Source organism: Apteryx mantelli, chromosome 1 (assembly GCF_036417845.1).
Source record: "Apteryx mantelli isolate bAptMan1 chromosome 1, bAptMan1.hap1, whole genome shotgun sequence".
Taxonomy (NCBI): domain Eukaryota; kingdom Metazoa; phylum Chordata; class Aves; order Apterygiformes; family Apterygidae; genus Apteryx; species Apteryx mantelli.
The window spans coordinates 188,887,761-188,909,146 of NC_089978.1; the positions used below are offsets into that span (position 1 = coordinate 188,887,761).

Below are 21,386 nucleotides of genomic sequence, written 5' to 3' on the forward strand. Positions count from 1 at the left end.
ATTCTTACAGCAGCTTAGAAAAGGCCTGCTCTCTAGATGGTTAGTAATCTGTTCTGACTTAATCATCCTGCTCTAATTCCCCAAGTCTCTAATCCTGAATCTGAATAGTGGCTGAAACCCTTCCTACCTCCAGATCATTTTCACATTTAGTCTCTGTATTCCACATCTTTCTTGCACAGGAGGACCAAACAGGCCAAACACCTTGTTCCTGAAGCCTGCGCCTCAACCCTACTGGACCTTCAGACAGTTACACAAACTCCCTCATAATTTCATCTTGCTGTTGGTACTCCGTGCCTCTTGAATGACTGTTCAGGAACAATTTGGTAAGCAATGAAGATCCTTAACCACAATCACCTTATTCTTAAATAGCACCTAAGAGACTAATCTTATAATATGAGGGAAGAAAACAGCTCTGACTGAAATTCCTTTACTCTAATCTTAACCCTTTGTTTAGTCCTGGGTCAAGTTATCGTGCATAAACGAGGCATCCTTTCTTGTTTTCTGTCTCCATAGCCTGGTTTTCCGCTGTGTGATAGTGGGTTTGCCACAATCCTGACAGAGAAATTCTATATTAAAGACCTACTTTTTGGGCCCTGTGCCCAGCTAGGATTTTGCTTATTGTTTTAATGATGAGAAGCAATAAGAAGTAATAGCTGCAGATCATTCTCTGACAGCTTTTCAGACATGTTTCTTCAGCCAGATGTTCAGTTCTGACTAAAAGAACAATGACCTAATGTACAATGGGTTAGTGCAATAAACTGTGAAGCCCCTAAAAGGAAATGCCACTGAAAAAAAGAGGGACTTATAAAATGATACATTCCAGTCTGTCCCAAAATTCTCAAACCCAATTGTCACACTTTCACCATGCAAATAGCTGTACTGTACATCTTCAAATACCAGCTACTTGTTCATTTTTTTCTCTTCCCAGCAAAGTACGGTCCTCACCATTATCCTTTTTAAAGGGATACATTCAGACATTTTTAAGTTTGCCAAATTAAGACGTGTGAAGTATCTTTGAAAATACTTTAAAAAAAAAAGGCCTGGCAACTGTAAAATATACATTCTTAGAGAGAGACGGTAACATGAAACAACCTTATAGCACTCCTGGCATGGGTTTCTCCAGCCCTCAACAGGGTATTGTTTCCACAGAGATCATCAGTGTTGGCATGCACACACAGGAGGTATGATTCTCCTACTCTAGTGAGCCACAAAGGAATTTTGATTTATAAGATCAAACATCTGATATAAGAAACTTGTCAAAATCACTCTCCTGCCAGCATGCAGGGCAGGCTGATACAGAGACAGAATGATAAGCAACCACACATAAGAAGAATTGTTCTTTCTTTCACTCAGCCTTGTAGCCAGTAATTATAAGATTTTCACAGCCCTTGTTTTGGAAAGATGTATTTTGGATGCTTGTATGTCAAGGTGTTTATTGCACAGGAGTCCACAGGCACAAAGGTCAGCTTGGTCCTACAGAGACTGTAACCTTCATGCAGATGGATCCTGACCTTTATCCTGGAAGTCAATCCCTCTGATGTTGGTCATTTTGATATAGCACTGTGGCAAAGTCTGTTGCCAGAGGTGTTCTTTCATACGGAAGTATAAAACATGAAACAAACAGCTTTCATAAGGATTGCATTTACTCAGGAAAAAGGAATCCACTCCTTAAAAAAAAATTATTGTGGCAATGTGAAGTAGTTGGCTTTGATGATGTTTGTCTTTTGTTGTAGAATCCCTCTGTCCATCTTTTCAAAAGTGCTATACATTGCTCTACTTGGACTTTGAGAGGACTGATTCAACAGCTCTGTTCAAGTTTAAGTTGTGCAGTTTGAGACTGAAACTTTCTTTTCTGAATTTGCTTAGTGCTTATTTTGCTGAAATACACCCGAAACATTCTTAATAAGCCTTCACCACACTTTGAAAAGTTGAAATGATTCTTTGACTTTGGCCTAGCAGGGTCAGCTTCCCATAACGATCAGTGACAAATACAGGGTTGGCATAAGCTCTATAAAAGGAAAGACTGCACTCCGCCTTAGGGGAGAGCATAGATTGACTGACTCCAACTATTTTATTAATAGACTGTGCCTGTTTCCATGCACTCAGTCAGACACGGCTCATCATGGGATCTCCTCCATGCAGCCAACAGGATGCAGATGAACCACGGAAACTTGTAATAGATATGGGGAACAGGAATGTTGACAAGGACGAATGAACTCTGATTTCCAGACAGGAGTCAAGCTTTCAAATTGGTTAATGCTTTGTCTAATAGCTAGTGGAGCTTCTGGAGTTTTATAAATATCTAACAGAAATCATAACATACTACCAATAATAGCACAAATATGTAAATAGGGAAGCCAGAAGCCTGCAGTGCTCCCACCTTCCCCAATGGGGGAGGATTATTCTTCCTCTTATTAGGCATCTATTCATATCTACTGCCTTGTTACCATGATCACCTCCTGGTCACGTGAACCTTTTTTCTCCCAAAATAGCGAGTGATTCTTTGCCTTACTCACCTTGCCTGAATCAAGACAAATTAATAATGTTTGGTTTTATTGCAACAATCATATGATTAGCCCAGCCAGTCTGTGTTCATGTTCATTAAGTGACATCCAATGTCTCCTACTCACCTTTTGTTTTATCTCACATTGTTAAAAGTTCTTTATACACTGTGCATTTTTGTTGGCACACTAAGATCTGTAACATACCATACCACACCAGGGTCCATTAAATAATACTTCATCACATCTTTTTGTATGCCTTTCCTATTCTGCAGAGTAAAGACAAGTTATTCACTTATTTGCCCTGCTCTTCAACTCAAATATAGATTGGATTTCTTTTTCCTTGCTAGAAACTCTTCAGATGCTACCTTGCCTTTTATAAACAACATGTCTGTGTAGCTTTGCCCAATGAACTCATTTAGTATGCATTAGATGACAAGCAATGTAGGTTTTCTCAGGACAATCAACATGTGAAAGTGGTGTTAATTTTGAGAATAATAGGAAAAAGCTAGTTTCCTTAAGGCAGAAAATTCAGATAAAATTTCAGCTTAAAATAAATCCAGGAATACTAAAAACATAACTGCTGTTCCCTAAACCAACCTTAACTTTGTCCTGTAGGAGCACCTTATGGAAAAAAAAAACCCAAAATAGGTTTTTAAGACTATTTTTACCAAACTGGATCAGCAAATATTATTTTGCATAACCAAAATAGCACTGTAGTACACATTTAGTGTTTGTGGTTTGAGCATGCACATCCTCAAGTTTGGATGTTTCAATTTCCTTTAACATTGAATTACCTGAGTATGCACACTAATAATACTTATATTTTTAAATCACTCAGTCCTAACTTCAAATCTAATTTGCTCACCTGTAACCTTTAATCAAAGCAATTAGATATAATGATCATTTGTACCATGATGTAATAGTTGCTATAACTGGTCAAGATCTCACTTTTTATAATTGATCTTCTTTATAATTAATCTTCTTGGCTAATTAACAATTATACCACTATTCTACCTAAATTTAGAACACAGAGGAATAAACAAGGTGGTGAATACTAACATGTTGACATTTTGGTAAGCTCTTGCTCCCTCTAAAGTAGTGTAGTATGAAAAGAGTTTCCAAAACAATATATTCTAGAGAAAAAGAGACAGAAAAAAAAATCTGTTGCCTACCTCATATTCCCTGCCATAATCAGGAACAGATTATAAATGTGAGAAAAAATGAAGAGGAAGAGGATGGTACTGAAGAACATTGTCATCCAAGATCCATGGTCCTCTCGAAACATTTTCAGCCGGAGCAACTGACCTGTGGGATGAATATTATGAGAAATCATAGTTTAGACAGTCAGTAAATAAATGTCTACATAATAACAGAAGAAAAATAGAGTGCTAAGCTTTATTTCTTCTTATTTCACTTTCTATGGGGAGTGCATAAAGATTTCAAGATCATGCAACCTAACTACTTTTTTGTACTTCAGCATGAAGAGAGATTATTCCTACAAAATTACAAGGCTGTCTCCCACAGATTGATGACTAACTGATTTGGGCTCTGATTCTACAATCAAAATCACTGAACTGAACTTCTCTCTGAAGGAGTCTTCATCATAACTGTGGGACTTGATCAAAATTTGGCTGTGGTTTTACATACACTACATGTATGTAGTGACACCACTAGTGTCTGCACCCACTTCACTCTCACATGCTGGCACAGCAAGTCGAGCAGCCGTACACAAGTGAACAACTGTGTGGAACTGACCCATCTAGAAAAAAAAGAAATCTCACTAATTTATTTTTTTTGCAGTTAAAACAGTTCCATCAGCCTGCTGACCTTGAGGCTCAATGAATGGTAGTACAGCACATCTGTGTGGGAGTGGGAAGGAGTGATGTACTAGAAGGGCGGTGGCTAACCGTAAGCATCTAGTGGCTAACTGTAACCTCTAATAAGCCATCACATCCTCTAGAAACCGCTATGTCCTAACACTCTAAGGCAAATATCACGGGGAAAATCTCCGAGGATTAGTCTTTACTTCAAGGCAAGAACTATTTTTTTAGTGGCATTCTCACAGTGTTCTGAAAAACCTGTGTATTTCTAAACTGTGAATTCTGCTTGACTGTATGAATTTGAAGTGTCATGAGTATCTCGGGGCTTGTGAAATCCACTATTTGCTGCCAGGTATTTGTCTAACAGTAAAAACAGAGTCATTAAATCTTGAAGGTTACCTGTCTCTTTCCACTGGCTATAGACAGAGATGAGATAATCAGCTCAGACCAGACAACTATCACACAACAAAAGTTAGATAAAAGTCATCTCATAATATGCGTTGGTCTAGCTTTTGAAAAACGCAAATGTGGAGTAGAAGTGGAGGGGATTCAGGACAGCTGGACACATGAAAAAGAGATGATATGCTTTTGTGATAGAGTGACTTCAACTGCAGGACTGGCTGAGGAAGAAGGAAATTGTCTGGAATATGCCAGATTAGAGGGAGACTCTATGTATCACAGGAAAAGCCATCTTAAGATGATTCCTGTTTAAGCCCCAAAATAGAGAAAATACATGGTTAGTAAAGAAAGAAAGAAAGAAAGAAAGAAAGAAAGAAAGAAAGAAAGAGAAAGAAAGAAAGAAAGAAAGAAAGAAAGAAAGAAAGAAAGAAAGAATCACTGCTTCCTCTCAATGACATTGAGATAACAGTACTGAGCCACCTCATTGCTTCCCTGTTTTGTGCGGGGCTGCCACGTGTTATTGTCTGCCACCCATTTAATGTCAGCATAGGAAATTCTGAGAAAGTCTGAATTTCTTGAGGTATGTTGGAGGGCTTACACTCCAATACTACATAGCTTTTCAGCTGGGATGACCTCACAGAAAGGTGTTCTGGATCATAGTATGGACTAGGCAATTCTCAGGAGACTTAGGTTCAGTTTTGAATCCTACCAGAGACTTCCTGTGACTTACAGACAAATAATTTACTTTGCATTCAAGTCCTCGATACACAAAATGGAAGATATTATTCTTTTTCTCTTATAAATTATTGCGCATTTGCACTGCAGACTTTTGCTGTGTTACACCACAGTGATGCTCCAAACCGATTAGACCTATAAGTGCTAACATGAAAAAATCCCATGACAAAACAGAATAGAGCTTACAGCCATTCTGACAGTGTAATTATTATTCATTTTCCAGACAGAAATGTACACCAAATGTCACTGCATCACAGAGAACTAAAAGATCCCTAGAGTATTTGAGTTATGACTGTTTTTCATGGTAATGTTCTTGCCATTTCACAAATGTAATATTACAAGTTTGTCAGAGCAGGATTGATTTTATTGTCATGTCCCCACAAGTCCTACTGCAATACAATACTCCCCCCCAACCTGCTTTTTATAGTTTATACATAGTTCTAATGATTCCTATTTTTGCAAAGGCTATTTATTTCTACTGATTAAAGATCTAAGTAGGAGTGGGTGAGTGGTGGTGTAGAACTCTTTTTTCAGCGTTTGAGTCCCCACAAGAACTAAACCTAACATCCCAGATGGGATTTCAAAGAGGTTTGTACTAACAGATTGTATTTAACGTGTTTAATAGCAATACATTGGCTACAGTGGTCATTTTTACTGAAAGGCAATATAAGAAAACATGATCGAGTGCTAATTACCAAGCAGTTTATCACACTAAAATTTGACAAATACCAACTTAAAATGCCTTGCTGTAGGCAGCAATATTACAAAATAAGCCCCCATGGTCTTAACATTTTTTTTACTATTCCCACATGGAGAAAAATCTCAGTTCCTTATGCACATTTTCCTGTACCCTATTTTCAGATGTTACACACTGAGTATGAAATTCAAAGGGAAAAAAAATCAAAGAATGCAACAATAACATACTAATAACAGCATTTTTTAAGAGGAGCTGGGAAAGATTACAGAACGTTACAATTCATTTCAAGCACTAAAAAAAGCTTACTGACTCATGCATCAACTTCTTTCTCATCTGTTTAGCAGAGCACTTCTCCTATGAAACATTTTAAGTAGAAATATGTCCCCGGCATACATTGTATGCAGCCCCAATTTCATTGGGACAGCAAAGTATGAGCCTGTGAAAAACCCTGCACTAGTGTTCTACTCAGTTAAAACTCTGTACTTAATCAAGTGATGTGACATATTCCTGTTTTGCAGAGAGTACCTTTTCCAAAGCACACTAGGATGTCTTGTTGCTTGAAAAAAGCTCTGCTTACTTTCATCTTTGGTGCAAGGTGAAACTTGCCATGTTTTCTTCAGGAACATACTTTTCCTGGACTAGCTTTCCTTTCCTTTTTTCTCCTCTTACCTCTTTCTCTCTGTCCTTCTCCATTATCATTAATATAAGAGTTTCTCATCTGTTCATTTCATGTAGCACTTTACCCTTTTCACCTGCCCATTCTATCCAATTTCTGGATCCCTCCTTTTATCTTCTGAACCTCTCAGTCTTCTCCAGCCCTTTTCTTTCCTAATACAACACATCTATTGTTTTCTAGTGTTTTAATATTCTCCACACTTGCTTCTGCAAGAATATCCTATCAATCATCCTTTTGTTTTTGATCTCTAAACTCTTTAGGCACGCTGTCTATATCCACTGTCTGGAGTTTTTTCTCCTGGATCTCTTCAAGTCTGGTGCAGCCCCTTGGAACCATTCTTATCATTTCTAATCACTGTTTTCTTAGTTAAAGCTCAGACCTACTATTTCTTCTTTATCCTCCTTGAGTACCATCCATCTCAATCCAGTTGTTCATACTCTTCTTGAAATCTGGACCTTCTCTGGTGTTCATAACTCTGTCCTCTAGCAGTTCGCCTCTTACCTCTACTGATTTTAGCACATACTGTCTGTGGAGCTCACCATCTCTCATGCTTGCATGGCCTATAACAACTAACGAAGTGACACTGTTTTATCAAGGTTTACCATAGACAATCTAGTTTTTTTCTGGATGTAATCTTCCCTTTGAAAAAACAGATGGATTTTTTAACATGTTCTCTAATTGTTCAGAGTACTGAAAACCTCACCAGAACAGGAGATAGGAATTTCCTTTTGTAAGAAGGAGAGGAGCACAGCAGAAATCAAAAGAGGTAAGGAAGGCAACCAATAATTGAAGCAGTCAGGTGAAGGAGCGCATCTAATGAAGAGATAGCATTCCATGCATTCATGTGCTAGCAGATGTCAAGACAGGGAAAAAAAGAGGAAGATAAGGGGTTGGACAGAAGGTATCAAGACAGATGATATGGCAGATCGAGGGGAGGCAGAATGGTCTGGGAGAGAGGCAGTGTTTGGGAGCTGTTGGTGAACTGGAAAATCTAGAGTAGAAAGCTTGAGGGAGCTGAGGTGCTAAGCTTCCAGTATGGGCTGGTATGGAGAAAGTAACAGTGAGACTGGAAAGGAATTGGGAAATGGGACACCTGGATTAGGAAACCTACAGCTCTTGACTAGACCTGGGGGCATGAAGCCTCTGGTAATTCTAGGATGCAGAAGTGGGCACTCTAGGTCAGAGGAAAGGAGATGAGCCCTCTAATGCCCTGGCATAGATTGGAGAGGGGATTAGGTTGGGAGCAATAAAATATTCTGGAGTGAGAGTGGCTGGGATTGGGAGATCCGTGGGCTGGGAAGTCCACAGTTTCAGTGTAAATTGGAGCTGGACACATGGGGAAGCTATAAAGTGGGGCAAAACTAGTGAGAATTGTGGGATGTTCAGGGAATGGAAAGGGAGGATCCTGGGACTGATTTGTGTCACTGAGGATTGGGAACACAGACTTGGGGTTGGAAGACTGGAGGACCTGGAGCGGACCTGGAGTGGCTAGGAGGGTTTGAGTCCTGCAATAGAAGAGTGGGAGGATAGTTCTATGACAGGGCTGGGACTTCAGAAAGAGATGGGAAGCTGTGGGGCAGGAGAAGTGGTAGGCAGGTAGGTGGGGTGAACGAAGCTCTGTGATGGGGGATATCATCACAGGTTCATTCCCCAGATCAGAAGCAGGGCAGCAATAGCTAGGATTCTAGCAGTGAAGAAGGGAGAGGAAAGGGAAAGTGCAAACACACATATACATGCCCCAAGCTCCCGTACTCTTCTTCTTTTTCATTTTTGGAAATAATGAAAGCCCCAAGGCCTAGACAGACTGGAAATTCGTCCTAAGTTTGTCTTTCCCTGAAAAGTGAGTGGAAGCTGCTATAGTAATAGCAATTTATCCTGCCTTATTGAGAGGAGGAGCTTAATGATAAACAGCATCTCTCTTATGCAGTTTAACACCTGCTGTCTGATGAGCTGCCATTTCATATTGAATATTAGTGAAATCTTGGATTAAAAACAGTACTTGCAAAATAGAGTTGTAATTTCAGAAGATCCAGATTAATGGAAAGGAAAAGAATAGTCTGGAACCTAGACTTCTGTAATACAGATGATTCCAGCATTTTCAAACCAGGTAAGAGAAAGATTTGTTAAGTATTCATTCCACCTCTACTCTCCAAAGTAATATAATTTTCCCTGTTTAGCTATCACATACAGATTAACACATACACACATGCATAAATTTCATACTATTTGAAGTAGTTTTTCACAACTATTGCTTTCGGTAGGCAAATTCCTAAATCTTAACTATCCCTCTACTGTAGCTTATGTTTGCCGTATAGGATTTCGTTAACCCTAACTCTTAAGTAAGCACATAAATGTCATTTTTTATTGACAGAAATAGTAGCTTAATCATAATAAAATTGTGATTAAATTGAATAAAATGTAAATATAAATCAAATCATTAAAAAAAGAAATTGGATATTAGCATAATACTTACTACTTAATTGCCTACAGATAGAGCCTTATATTACTTATTGTCTCTTTTGTACTAGTAAATATAATATGCTTAATGCAGTTGAACTAAAACATGTGAAATGTTCCACTTAATAGTTACAATGCATTACATCTTTTTATATCAGCTCAGCTGAATGTAAGAAAAGGGAATGCATGAGATTATTAATAACTTATCAGGTAAGACATAAAAGTAAAAATTGCAAATAATAATTGATTTTTTTAACAAAACCTACCACTTTCTTTATAATGCTTTATTAACTTTATAACACTGTCTAAAAGATGAGCTAAAGGGATTCAATTTGAGAGCATATGTAACACACAGAAATATACTGGCATGTGGATAGACAGAAATGTGGAAAAGACACAGTGGAACACTACAGTGTAAACCTATATCATAACTGGAATAGATTTGTGCTAAATTCAAATGTGGATGTAAACAGGCAGGCAGAATTCTCAGAGTAATCCAAATAAATAAAACAGTTTACACAAAATAAAGGCATTTATTATAAAGAATTGCAAGCAGAGAGGAACAAGGGCCAAAGAAATATTGGATAAGGAGTAAAATTACATAAAATAAGCTGTAAACTCAGCTTAATCTTTCTTTTGCTTTAGGCCAAACTCACCTGTTAAAAATGTCAAAAAAACATATGTATGCCAAGGAAGAATATGGTTCATAGTATATATTTACACATATAAAATTAGATATTTTAAAAATACTAGCTAAACCTAGCGGAACTTTCCCAAATACAAGTTAAATGCCAAATGAATGACTACTAGTGATAAACTGTGAACAACACTTAGCTATATACATAGATCAGATTCTTTTTGGTGATATATTAGTTTCTAAGCTCCAAAAGAAGTTTCCTCAAAAAATAAATTTTTACTGAAACACAGTCTTCTACCTACTCCAAGACTTTGGAGGCCATATCACAGGCACAAGGAGAACAAAGAGAAGGAAAGACCTCAGGATTTAGGGGATTGCAACAAATGAGGAGGTAACTTGCTTATCAGTTACAACCAATATACTGAGACACACTAAGTCAATTTATATGCAGATCAGATATTACATGTCCTATACAGTCAAAAGATTTAAGACACACGTTTTCTTCTAGAAAGAGAAACCCTCTTGACTCCTATAATAGTGTGTAGATGCTGCCAGGGGACACCAAGGCGGGAGCTTGTAGAAGATATTCACTGTCAGAGAATATTGTCAGTTCTACACCACGTTCATTTCAGGTCCTGGAGAAGAAACAACCCAACAGGCAGACACAAAAACTGAGTCAATAAAATAGGTCACTTTTCAAAAACTACAACTTTTCTAGCATTTTTAGATCCACAGCACAGAAGACAGGGTTGGATTTATTATACCGCTTCTTACAGGAACAACATGAAATTCTTACCTGTGAACTTCATCATACTTTCTTGTCCTTTTTAAAAGTGATGGAGCCCCTAAATATGTCAACCCTTTCCTGGGCACGTGTAATATTCTAATACCAACCCTTTCATCAAATCAGAGGTATTTGTTTAATTTTGGATGCCCCATCATGTGACTGGTCTATCCACTTAATGTTCCTGGCCATCCCCATGAACAGCTGAATCTGTTCAGCTGAAAAATTAAACACAATAGATTGGAAGTATTTTTTAGCCTTGAGAGCCCAGCTCTGCTTTCATCAAAGTCTGGCATATCTGTTGTTAGTCAGACAGTTGCAGCTGCTCACTGGTCACAGTACAGTATCACAGTGCTGCTGCCCACTGTTCTTGTCATAGCACTAACAGTTTCTTTTCCTTTTGCCACTGCTAAGGCTCTGTGTGTGTGTTGGGGGCTTTGGTTAGTAATAGGTGGACTCGGCAGTGAAAACAGTAATTTCAGAAAAAGAAAGTTCTCTGAAATTGCAGATGCAAAATTTTGGACTTGAATTCTGAAGATGATCTAGTCATATCCTGTAGCTTGCTGTATTCTGGTGCTGCTAAAAAGGTGGACAGAGGATTTGTCATTTGTCTGATTTAAAAAACATGTAACTTCTGGAAATTATTAAAGCACACATGCAGATGTCCTAGACATAAGAGTAGCTCCAATAGCCTCAGGATGTAGCAGAGCTATTGGCTATGCTCAAAAGGTCTACCCATATGCAGTGAAGCTAGGTCCTGACAACAAAAAAAGTCTTCAAATTCTTCAGATGGAAGACCAGGACTTCTTGTTACAGCATTAAGCTGGGAGTCAAACCACTTGTGTCCTTTCCTTGCTTATTATGGTAACTCAGGAAAGGTTCTTTTTCTCCCTATACCTGTTTCCCTGTGTCCATCTTGTTTGATAGACTGCAAATCACTCAAGGCAAATATAAAACATAGCATTTCAAGAATCTAGTCTTGGTTATGCCCTTTAAGCTCTACTATAATACAAACAATAAATAAGAAACAGCAAGAATGGTTTAGAAAATCAAAATCCCAAAGCAGACACATGGGAAATGTCTACACAGACAAATGCAGACATATTTTTTAAACACTCTGTAACTCCAAATACATTTTATCCAGCTGTGCAGTTCCAACCCCTTCAGATATACAATTAACTTCATATAGCTCAGCCCTGAGTGCAATCTAGTAAACTGAAGGGGATGGAGGGGAAAGGAGATTTATCAGTACAGGTCTGTAATTGCCCTAAAACAGTTACACAGCTACACATCCAGGCTGTATCTGGCCAACTTACAGCAGGGTGGAGCAGCTGGCACAGCTGTCTGTCTCCCTCCATTTAAACATGCCTAATGTCCTTTTCCAGAAGCTTGATGAGATCAGGAATTGCTGGCATTACAGTTCCTTCATGCAGGTTTGGCCATATCATTTATAGTCAATTTAGGGCTTATTTATATTGCCAACATAACTTGGAATCAAGTGCTTAGAGCCTTCATTTGTAATTATCGAAATGGAAGTCAGAGAGGAAAGAAATACAATTTAATTCAAAGCATATATGACCTCTAGCCAAGATGATTTTAGGGAAAGATAATTTTCCATATCTACATTTAGATAATTTTTAATACCACACATTATAAAGCAAATGTTACTTAACAGTATGGCACCCATCAGAGTGGCTACATTTTAAAGAATTTATAGGCATATCTTAAAAACTTCAGTTGATGAAAAAATCCTGCAAAATTTGATATTCACAAAAGCTATGGAGAAGAGTAGGGAAAGAATAAAATACAGTTTCCCCAGATCAAAGTGCAATGTCTCAACACTTAACAAAAGACATTTAGAGAACAAACATTCCCCACCTGTGAAACACACTGGGAATTGAACAGATGGTTTTCTACACATACTCACTTCCTAGAAAGTCATTTGTCTGCTTTTGTGGCTGAGTGTCTAGAGAAACAATTTTCCATCTTAATTTCATTCAGTACAGTCTGAACTAGTTTTTTTGTATGTTCATGTCTAGGTGAGCCATGAATTTGGAAAGCACAATTAGTTCAGTCTCTGTTTAGCAGGTCTTCACTGGTAGTTCATATTTGTTGTATTCCGACCTCTGTCTGTAAATGTAGCTTTGAAAAAGTCATACTGTAAGTATAAAGAAAGACTTGAAAGCAAAACATTATGTTCCAAAAAATACACTACTATCAACTTAATGGTTGAATCTGTTTGAAAATTTTCAGGGAATCAATAACATTTTGAAAAAGAATTCTTTCTTCCATTCAAAGTGGGTTTCCTCCTCAGTAAAAATTCATTCTGTCTTCCTAACATTGCTGTATATATGTTTGTAAAGATATTTGTATGACCCTCAAGTTCCTGCTTGGACAGACTTTAAAGTTTGGCATCTGCTGCATCGTTTGGAGACACGTTCTAAAAACCTAACAAACTGAAATTGGTGACAGCTCAATTTGGCAAAACATTTCCATCTTTATTTAGTTTTTATTAGGAATACAAAATCGTTGGGATGAAAAATTAGACTTTAAAAGCATAAAAACCTTGCTTTGAAAAATTCACTGTGGACCTATATTGTCCATGCATAATGAAGGCTGATGCAAACTGATGGGCCATGAAGAGTGAGACAAAACGAGTTCTTTATAACCCTACCATAAACACCACGTTTTTAGGCTGGGATATTCATTTATAAAAGAACACAAAAAAATAAAAAGCAGTTCAGTCAGCACTTTAGATGGCAAGGTTGCTGTTGCCTTCAGCAAAACCAGGATTTCATCCGGATTTGTCTGGATTCAATGTTCTGGACCTCAGTCCCAGCCTGCCAAGCAGCCGGCCATATTACAGGAGAGGACATTAGTGGTCAAGGGGAAGCTGCTGCTCCTGAGGTTGCATGCTTTTGTTCTCTCACCTATCATGCACTACACTCAACTGCAAATACTAGAACAAAAAGCATGTAAAGGTTTTGATAAAAGGTCATGGAAGATCTGTTTGTACTAGTGTTGCTTTAAGTCTTACCTATTTGTAATTTACAGTTGTTCAGGCAGAGAGCGAGAAGAGCCTGTACATCATACTATATTCTGAATTCCTTTTGCCAGTTCAGTCATACTAGATTTAACTCAAATTGGAAATTCTATGTAATTTCATTTTTTAATTTTAAAAGCTGTTGATCTCTCTTTCCCCTTCAGGCATACTCCATGGATCTGAATGGTACATGCACTATTATCTTTTGCAATAAGCAAAACAAACTGGAGTGGTACTGTTATTTTCTTATTCTGGTTTGCCTTTTTACTTTATCAGTGGGATTGCTAGGCAATACACTTGCACTAGGACATTACACATACTGCATGAAGACATGGACTACCAGTACTATATTTCTATTTAATTTGGCATTGTGTGACCTTACTTGGATTCTCATGGCACCTTTTTCAGTATATTATAGTCTCCAGAAGTTAGCTGTGTATTCCAGTCAAACATTTTATCAGGTTAGAAAGTTATTTTTCAACATTAATATATATGGAAGCGTCTACTTCCTGACACTCATCAGCTTTGACCGATATGTGGGTGCTGTCCATCCTATCACTTCATTAACATGGTGGGACAAAGGCAAGGCAACGTTTTGCACCATCGCAGTATGGATCTTCATTGTTGTTGAATCGGGGCCTGAGATCTACTATACATTTGCTGCTGGAAGACCCTATGATGATATCATATTCCTGGATAACACTGGAGGACATTTACATTTTGTCGTGCCACTCACGCTCTCCAAGTTTTTATTGAGATTCCTAATTCCCATCACAGTCGTCTTTACATGCTATATGTTGACTCTCAAAGCATTACTACAACTCAGTAAACGTCAGCAAAGAAAGAATAGAATTGTTAGACCTCTGTTACTGATTTCAGTTGCTATGATTGTATTTGCTGTTTCTTTCACTCCTTATCATGTTACAATGTTGGTGATACTAATTTACAGAATAAATTGCCAACTACACTGTGGCAATGTAAGCACAATATTTGCCATTTATAAAGTCACAGAGATCATCTGCAGCATGAATAGTTGCCTTGACCCAATCATTTTTATGGTAGCAAATAAGGCATTCTATCAAAGAATTAAAACTATAAAATGCCATCCTAAATGCCAGTGCTGCTGCTGTCTGACACAAAGGGTAAGGGACATCAGTCTGACCCCAAGAACAGTGACTTAAGCTCCAGTCTACAAAGACATTTATCTTTCTGCTCATTCAGCTTTGTGTCATCAGACTCATTTAAAACTTGGTCTCCTGTATAGCATGGCAATCTCTTGAATAAGCAAAAGTAGATAGCAATGCAGAATTAAACTTATCGTGCAAGTCTACTGGAAAAAAAACAGTAGCAACTCCTGGCTTTCTAGAATTGGCATTTTAAACATTCTTGTCATAAATACACCCGAACTTACTGTGAAACAGCACCTTTTATCTGTATGTACATGTGATGTGGAATGAACAATGAATAAAGGTCCTAGACAGCTGCTTTAACTCTTGGCAAGAAAACTAGCATAAGGTTAAGAACATACAGCGTTGAGGAGCCTTCTTATAGTTTCTGTTCATTATTTTTCTATATGTTTATAAATGCTGTTGCAGTTGGACTGTGTAATTAATAAGAATCGTGATGCTTATGACTGATCTTCTTGAGTATTTGTAGAAATGCTTATTTATAAGTACTACATTTTAATAGTACTGACACTGCCAGTGGAACTTCATTAATGTGGGCAAGTGCAGCAGATTTCCAAAAACAAACACACACACAAAACAGTAACAAACAAACTGCTCAGGACAGTCAGAGCCACAGTGAATCTGTCCAAGAAGCAAATGAACACGAACTGAAGAGCTTTGCTGAAGTCTTCCCCAACACAGTGGTGGTTCCAAACCGATGTGCAACGCTGGGTAATTAAACGCTGGGTAATTCCAGCTGTTACTCCTAAGTGGGCTATGTCAGTCAAGTGTGCCATTCTGCAGTGAGCTCGGTATTCATCACTGCAGAGAAGTGGGCAAAGAAAAGGTCCTGAAATACAGAAGTGGCTGAGCTGCAAAAAGAGTAAGAGTCACTGCTACATAGCCACACTTTTTCTCTTGTGAATTTAGGGTCTTTGCACCACAATTTCAAGACAGCCTAAGGTAATTAGTACAGTGCACTTTAGTAATTAAAAGAGCACAATGTACAGTCACTGAGGAACAGCTATCTTCATGTGTTGTCAAATACACATTCTCTCAATATATTATATAGGCAAAACAGTAATGTTCCATATTCAAGTCCCTTCTGATCTGCTTTCTTGCCAAGTCTCACACAACATATTGTTCATTATTAAAGCCCATATATCAGTAAGCATGTTAACTTTATTTTCAGAAGTTACTAATGACAAGGTAATTTTTAATACATTTTGTAAATTTTCATAATTTTTTAAATGTTCATAGTTTTAATATGATTTTGTCCTTACATGTATCTATGTAAAAATAATTCTGTGATATATTGATATCAAATGTCTTCTGTTGCATGTTTCAACTGTATTGAGTAAAAATAGATACAGAATATCTAGAAGATCAACTATTTTTAATTGTCTCTAACTGTGATGTCAAATGAAACAGGTCCTGATAATCTGAAATACTTTAAATATGTTAGGATGTACTACATCTCACAACAAAATTGCTTGTCTATATTGTGGTCAAGGGAGTTATGTACTCCCCTCATGGTAAGTGGTCCTCTTTTTCCTTTGATGACTTCACAATTCTGAATTTTCTCTTATTTTAAAAGAGAAAAATATTGAACTACATATTCGACTTTGTTTTATGCATGAATTGCCTATGACGAACACGACAGATTTATTAACAATGCATTGGGTTCCTTAAAAAGGAGAACTTGTTAGTGCATGAATGGCCACACATTGGCAATTATATACAATAGTATATGCTTACATCTCACATAGATAAACAATGACACAGAATCACAGAATGGCTGAGGTTGGAAGGGACCTCTGGAGATCATCTAGTCCAATCCCCCTGCTCAAGCAGGGTCACCTAGAACACATTGCACAGGATTGCGTCCAGGCGTGTTTTGAATATCTCCAGAGAAGGAGACTCCACAACCTCTCTGGGCAACCTGGTCCAGTGCTCTGTCACCCTCACAGTCAAGAAGTATTTCCTCATGTTCAGATGGAATGTCAATGCCATTTAGTGATAAAGGTGCTCTCAGTACAAAAAAGGGTACAAGAGAGCTCAGAGTGGAGAACCACACAGCCCTGGGCTAAATGAGTTTATTGCTCCCACAGGACTGCATTGCCAAGTTTGTAAACAGGAAGACATTTCCAACATCAAACACTTGTCATTTTTATCTTTCAATCTTTGTCTTTAAAGTTAAAGATACACTGTTTTTTCCTCCTTTCTCTACTATAGTATTCCTTTTAAAGAGGTTAATTTGTCTTTGCTCAGGCTAGGTAAAATTCAATGTGAAATCAAAATTAGTTTTTTTGGACACATAAATATATGTAAAAACTCGCAGCAGTCTTGAGCTAGGAAAGATAACTTTACACCACTGGGAAGGAGAGATGCCCAGGTTTCATCTGCCAGGACTTTAAGTATGTGAGCTTTTTCAGAAGAGAAAATAGTAACTTACATAAGTACCTCCTCCAAATTCTGTAATGATTTTTCATAGCAAGACAGTTGTTTTTCTGTTTAGACAGACCATTTTGTTCTCACTCCATAAAATCTTATTATACAGATGTTAATGTTATTGTTACATATTAAGCAAGTGGCATTAGGAAGTCCTTTGTGTTGTTAATGATTAAAGAAGCACTTAATTCAGAAGAAATTAAGAAAACCATTATTAAAGTCATTTCCTGATTCCTGGAAATTTTTGAATTGTTTTGTCTTATAATTGCAGCTTTTATTATACCTATGAATGTAGCCTGTGGTCACAAATACCCAAGAGCTGGTGAGAATAAAATCAAAAATTTCAGTTAAAGGTTGGATTGAAAGCAAGCTCCAGACAAATACATAATTAAAAAGCTTCACAGACTGCCCTTCCACAACTTATATGCAATGCCTTTTGCAAGCAGCATTAACACAATTTGCAGAGATTCTTAAGCAATGTCTAGGTTTCATCTACCTGTGTTCCACTGTATAAAAAGAAAAATGAAGACAACAGTGAGGAAAATGCTTTAAAATCAATATGACAGTCTGACTCAGAAAAAAAAATCTTTATATAAGCTAGGGAGAAATCATTGTCATTTCATTCTGGTCAGGTAATGAGAACATAAAACACATTTAACTGAACAAGAATGACCTTTATACTCTCCCTGTGACCGGCAGTATACTCACAGAAAGAGTAAAAGATGCAAAATGAGCTGCTTTTTACTTTCTGTCAGCATCACCTTACCAAAGAGCTGCATGGGCAAGCATGATGCAGTGCCAGCAATTGCCATCAGAGGCCTGGGAATATCAAGGAGTGCTTGGAGGGAGGTTACTGCTTCCTAACACCCCTCCCATCCCTTTGGCTAAATCTGTGTCTGTGGTCAATGACCAAGGAAAGATAAGGGATGCAAAGAGGCAGGGAACTGCTTCTCAAGGGGAGAATCCAGATCTCAGCCAACTCAGAAGATAAATTTCCAGTGAAATAACACAGATCAAGTCAGTATTGATTCCTGCTGTGTACCCTTTGATCGTCCCTGCCTCCCAAGGATCTGAGCAAGAGATATAGGCAGCGTGGATGGTAGCCCTGCTCTACACACTTTGCTGGAGAAGAGCAGGACCAAGCTGGAGGTCCTCTAGTTCACTTATGTAGGGCTGAATAAGGTAGGTGTCCTAGTTCCCCAATTCACTGCTCAGGGTTTGTTGGCAGAACAAGGGGCTCATTACTTTTCTATCAGAAAAGCCATCAACAATGGAGGTCCCAAGGTGCTTGCAGACACAAGAGAATAAGTGGAAGGAACAGCAAAGAAACCACTTTATGCTTCTGAAAAGACTATCCCCAACCAACCTCAAGTAATGAAGAACAAGGAAAAAAAAAAAAAAAAAAGAGGTATTCCTGAAAAAAGGTACCTATGCCACAAAGCCTTTGTTCTCCTGGTACAGGCATTTTACCCAACATGCCGTGTGCTGGGCTGAGTCTAAAGGGACAATTTAATCTTTAGAGATTACTTTAAGATACAAAATTCTTCTGAAAAATCCTTCCCTCTCTCATATTCAAGTGGTCATGCTCCTCATGATATTCAATTGTGAATACTCCCTAGCAGCTGACAAGGCTTTTAGACATTCATTCACCTGTTCATAAGTGATGCTATAATCAATTAAACACACTTTTAAAGTGTTTTTATTCAATCAGGCTGAACAAATGCTAATGTTGCCCTGACTGAATTCAAAGGTTTTCTACAAAACAAGAGTTAAAAGGCACAAGACATCTGTTCTTGTTTACTTGGTCATATTTTTATTTGAAAATACATGCTCTTAAAAGGTTTTATTATAATATTCCCCATCTAGCTTGACACAGACAAATAAAATTAAATAAGATTATTCCATGTTGCTACAATAAGCAAACAATAAACTAAACTGCTAAGAGCCAAAGTCAACATTTTCTATTATGACAAGTATGTTGCAATAATGACTTCTTACAGGTCACTGTTTGCACTAAATCTGAGGACATAGTATCCAATTAAATGCTCAGCTGTTCTAATGATTTGAACACACTAGTTAATATTGTACTAACTTATTAGCCTACAAAATGAAGTGCAAGATATGGGTAGCTTTCATGTACCATATCTAGTTTCTGAGCTATTACAGTGATGGTCATTTTTATAATATTCTAGACAAATAAAAACTAGACCATGGCCTGAAAGACTGGACTGTTTGTATATGTGATCAGCTGTGTTCAGTGAAACAAGTTTATTACTGTAAAACTCGGAATCATTTTGTAAGCAAAAGTCAGATTGTTAAACACTGTAATTTGAAGAGGTAAATTGAGCTACAAATGTCTCAAAGCTGCTTTGCAAGGAAAAACATCTTTATGCCTCTGCTGTTCTGCATCTGGCTGAGTAGTACTTTCACCTCACAGACAAACAACCTGAAATTTTGACATGTATTAAGAAACAAGCTAAGCTCGTCCCTTCCCTGCAGCTGGGCTTGCAACTCCCATCCCTGCTGCTCCCAACGTCTTCCTCACGCTGTGACGCTGGTGCCAGGCACAGGTGGCCAACGACCAGCCGCATCTAGAACCCGGGGTTATGAGTAGGAGAAGGCACCATGCTGACCTGCCTTTAGGGAGTCACTAGCTGTGGTGGCCTCACGCTCAAACCAGCTTTCCTTTAGGGCATTCTGCTGACCTACCATCTATCAATTCAGTCCTTTCTCTTTCCACAGTTTGGCATGGGGCTTCTTTCATCTGGGAAAGATGAAACGTCATCTGAGAACTGTAGCTCTCAGCTTTTGCAGACTAAGGTAAAATGCAGCCTGATGTCACAAAATGTACATATTCAGGGTCTCAGCTACTTACCTAGCTGGAAAAGCAATGTCCTTGCAAAGTACATCGTGCCCTAGGGCAATGGGAGCCTATGAGCTCCGGTTTCTTACTAGTCCAGCCAATGTGAGTCAGAAGACAGACATTAGCAGCCAGTAGTCTTTTTGGCAGGTTTCTTGTGCAGCCTGTCTTAGTGGTTTTGATGGTCTCGAGGGTCTGGTGTGAACCAGAAACCACAGGCGAGTAGGTGCAGGTGAAATGTACAGCCCTGCTGAGTTAGTCTAAAATTCCACCGAGTCTTTAAAAATGGTTGTTATTTCTCAAAGAAAAAAATAATAGAAATATGAACATTGAAAAGAATGCATGTTCTTCTTTTAACAGGAAGATAAGAATAGGAATACGGACTTTTGGTGTAGCAAGGAAAGGACTGACACTTTTTCTTCCTTAACAGATTAACCAAATGGTTTGTACAATCTAGAGCAGTGTTGTAATGGTCGGTGCCACTTGCTTTAGAGAATGCGGCAGGGGAATTCATAAAGGCCTGTTAAAAATGATATGCCACAAAATATGAAGAGATTCCACACCACACCTACCTCTTTGCTTTCCATTAATGCCATTACTGCTACCTGGATGTAATACCTAGATCTGCTGATGTAAAAAAAATGTAAAATACAGATAATATGGAAAGACTTAAAAAGCTATGTCAGAATTACACTGTGCAGGCCAGCTTAATTCTGAATTTATTTTTATCTGTCAATTTGCATTATACAGGTTTAGAATGTAATTTTAATTATAGACGTTACCCTTACTGATTTATTACATCAGGCTAAAACAATTGTGCTGATGCAGTTAAGGGGAAAGCAGCAAAAAATAGCTATTGATTTCCTATGATGTTTTAGAACAATTTTCCAAAGGGAAGCAACTGAAAAACCTGCGTTAGCAATAGAAAATGCTAACATGTTTGTTCCTGAGGTGCAGATTTTTTAACTCTATGTGACTGTATCCCAGGTTATAAAATGATTACGCAAAAAAATTCTCTTTAGATGTCCTCATTGCACAATTAAAGAAAAGTTGGTTAGAGGGCACATAAATATGAACTGTATTCTTGCAGTTTTTATCCTTTAAAAAGTTTTGGCATTTCTAAGAAACCTGTTTTTTCTTCACTGCTAAATATAAAA

General features: G+C 37.9%; 2 protein-coding genes across 3 annotated transcripts in view; one reads left to right on the forward strand and one right to left on the reverse strand.

Moving 5' to 3' along the window:
* TMEM117 (transmembrane protein 117) overlaps nucleotides 1–21,386 on the reverse strand; it is a 224,456-nt gene that overhangs the window by 185,759 nt on the left and 17,311 nt on the right. For both annotated transcript variants that reach the window (XM_067289948.1, XM_067289949.1), the window contains exon 3: nucleotides 3,677–3,809. In XM_067289948.1, coding sequence (XP_067146049.1) covers nucleotides 3,677–3,809 — 133 coding nt within the window. The remainder of the gene's footprint in view (nucleotides 1–3,676; nucleotides 3,810–21,386) is intronic.
* On the forward strand, nucleotides 8,869–14,933 carry LOC136990972 (P2Y purinoceptor 1-like). Its single transcript, XM_067289439.1, has 3 exons — nucleotides 8,869–8,938; nucleotides 9,447–9,457; nucleotides 13,917–14,933. The coding sequence occupies exons 1-3, from the start codon at nucleotides 8,869–8,871 to the stop codon at nucleotides 14,931–14,933; spliced, it is 1,098 nt and encodes a 365-aa protein (XP_067145540.1).

Coding starts and splice junctions, on each gene's coding strand:
- LOC136990972 (XM_067289439.1), top strand. CDS start 8,869: ATGGAAAGGAAAAGAATAGTCTGGAACCTAGACTTCTGTAATACAGAT.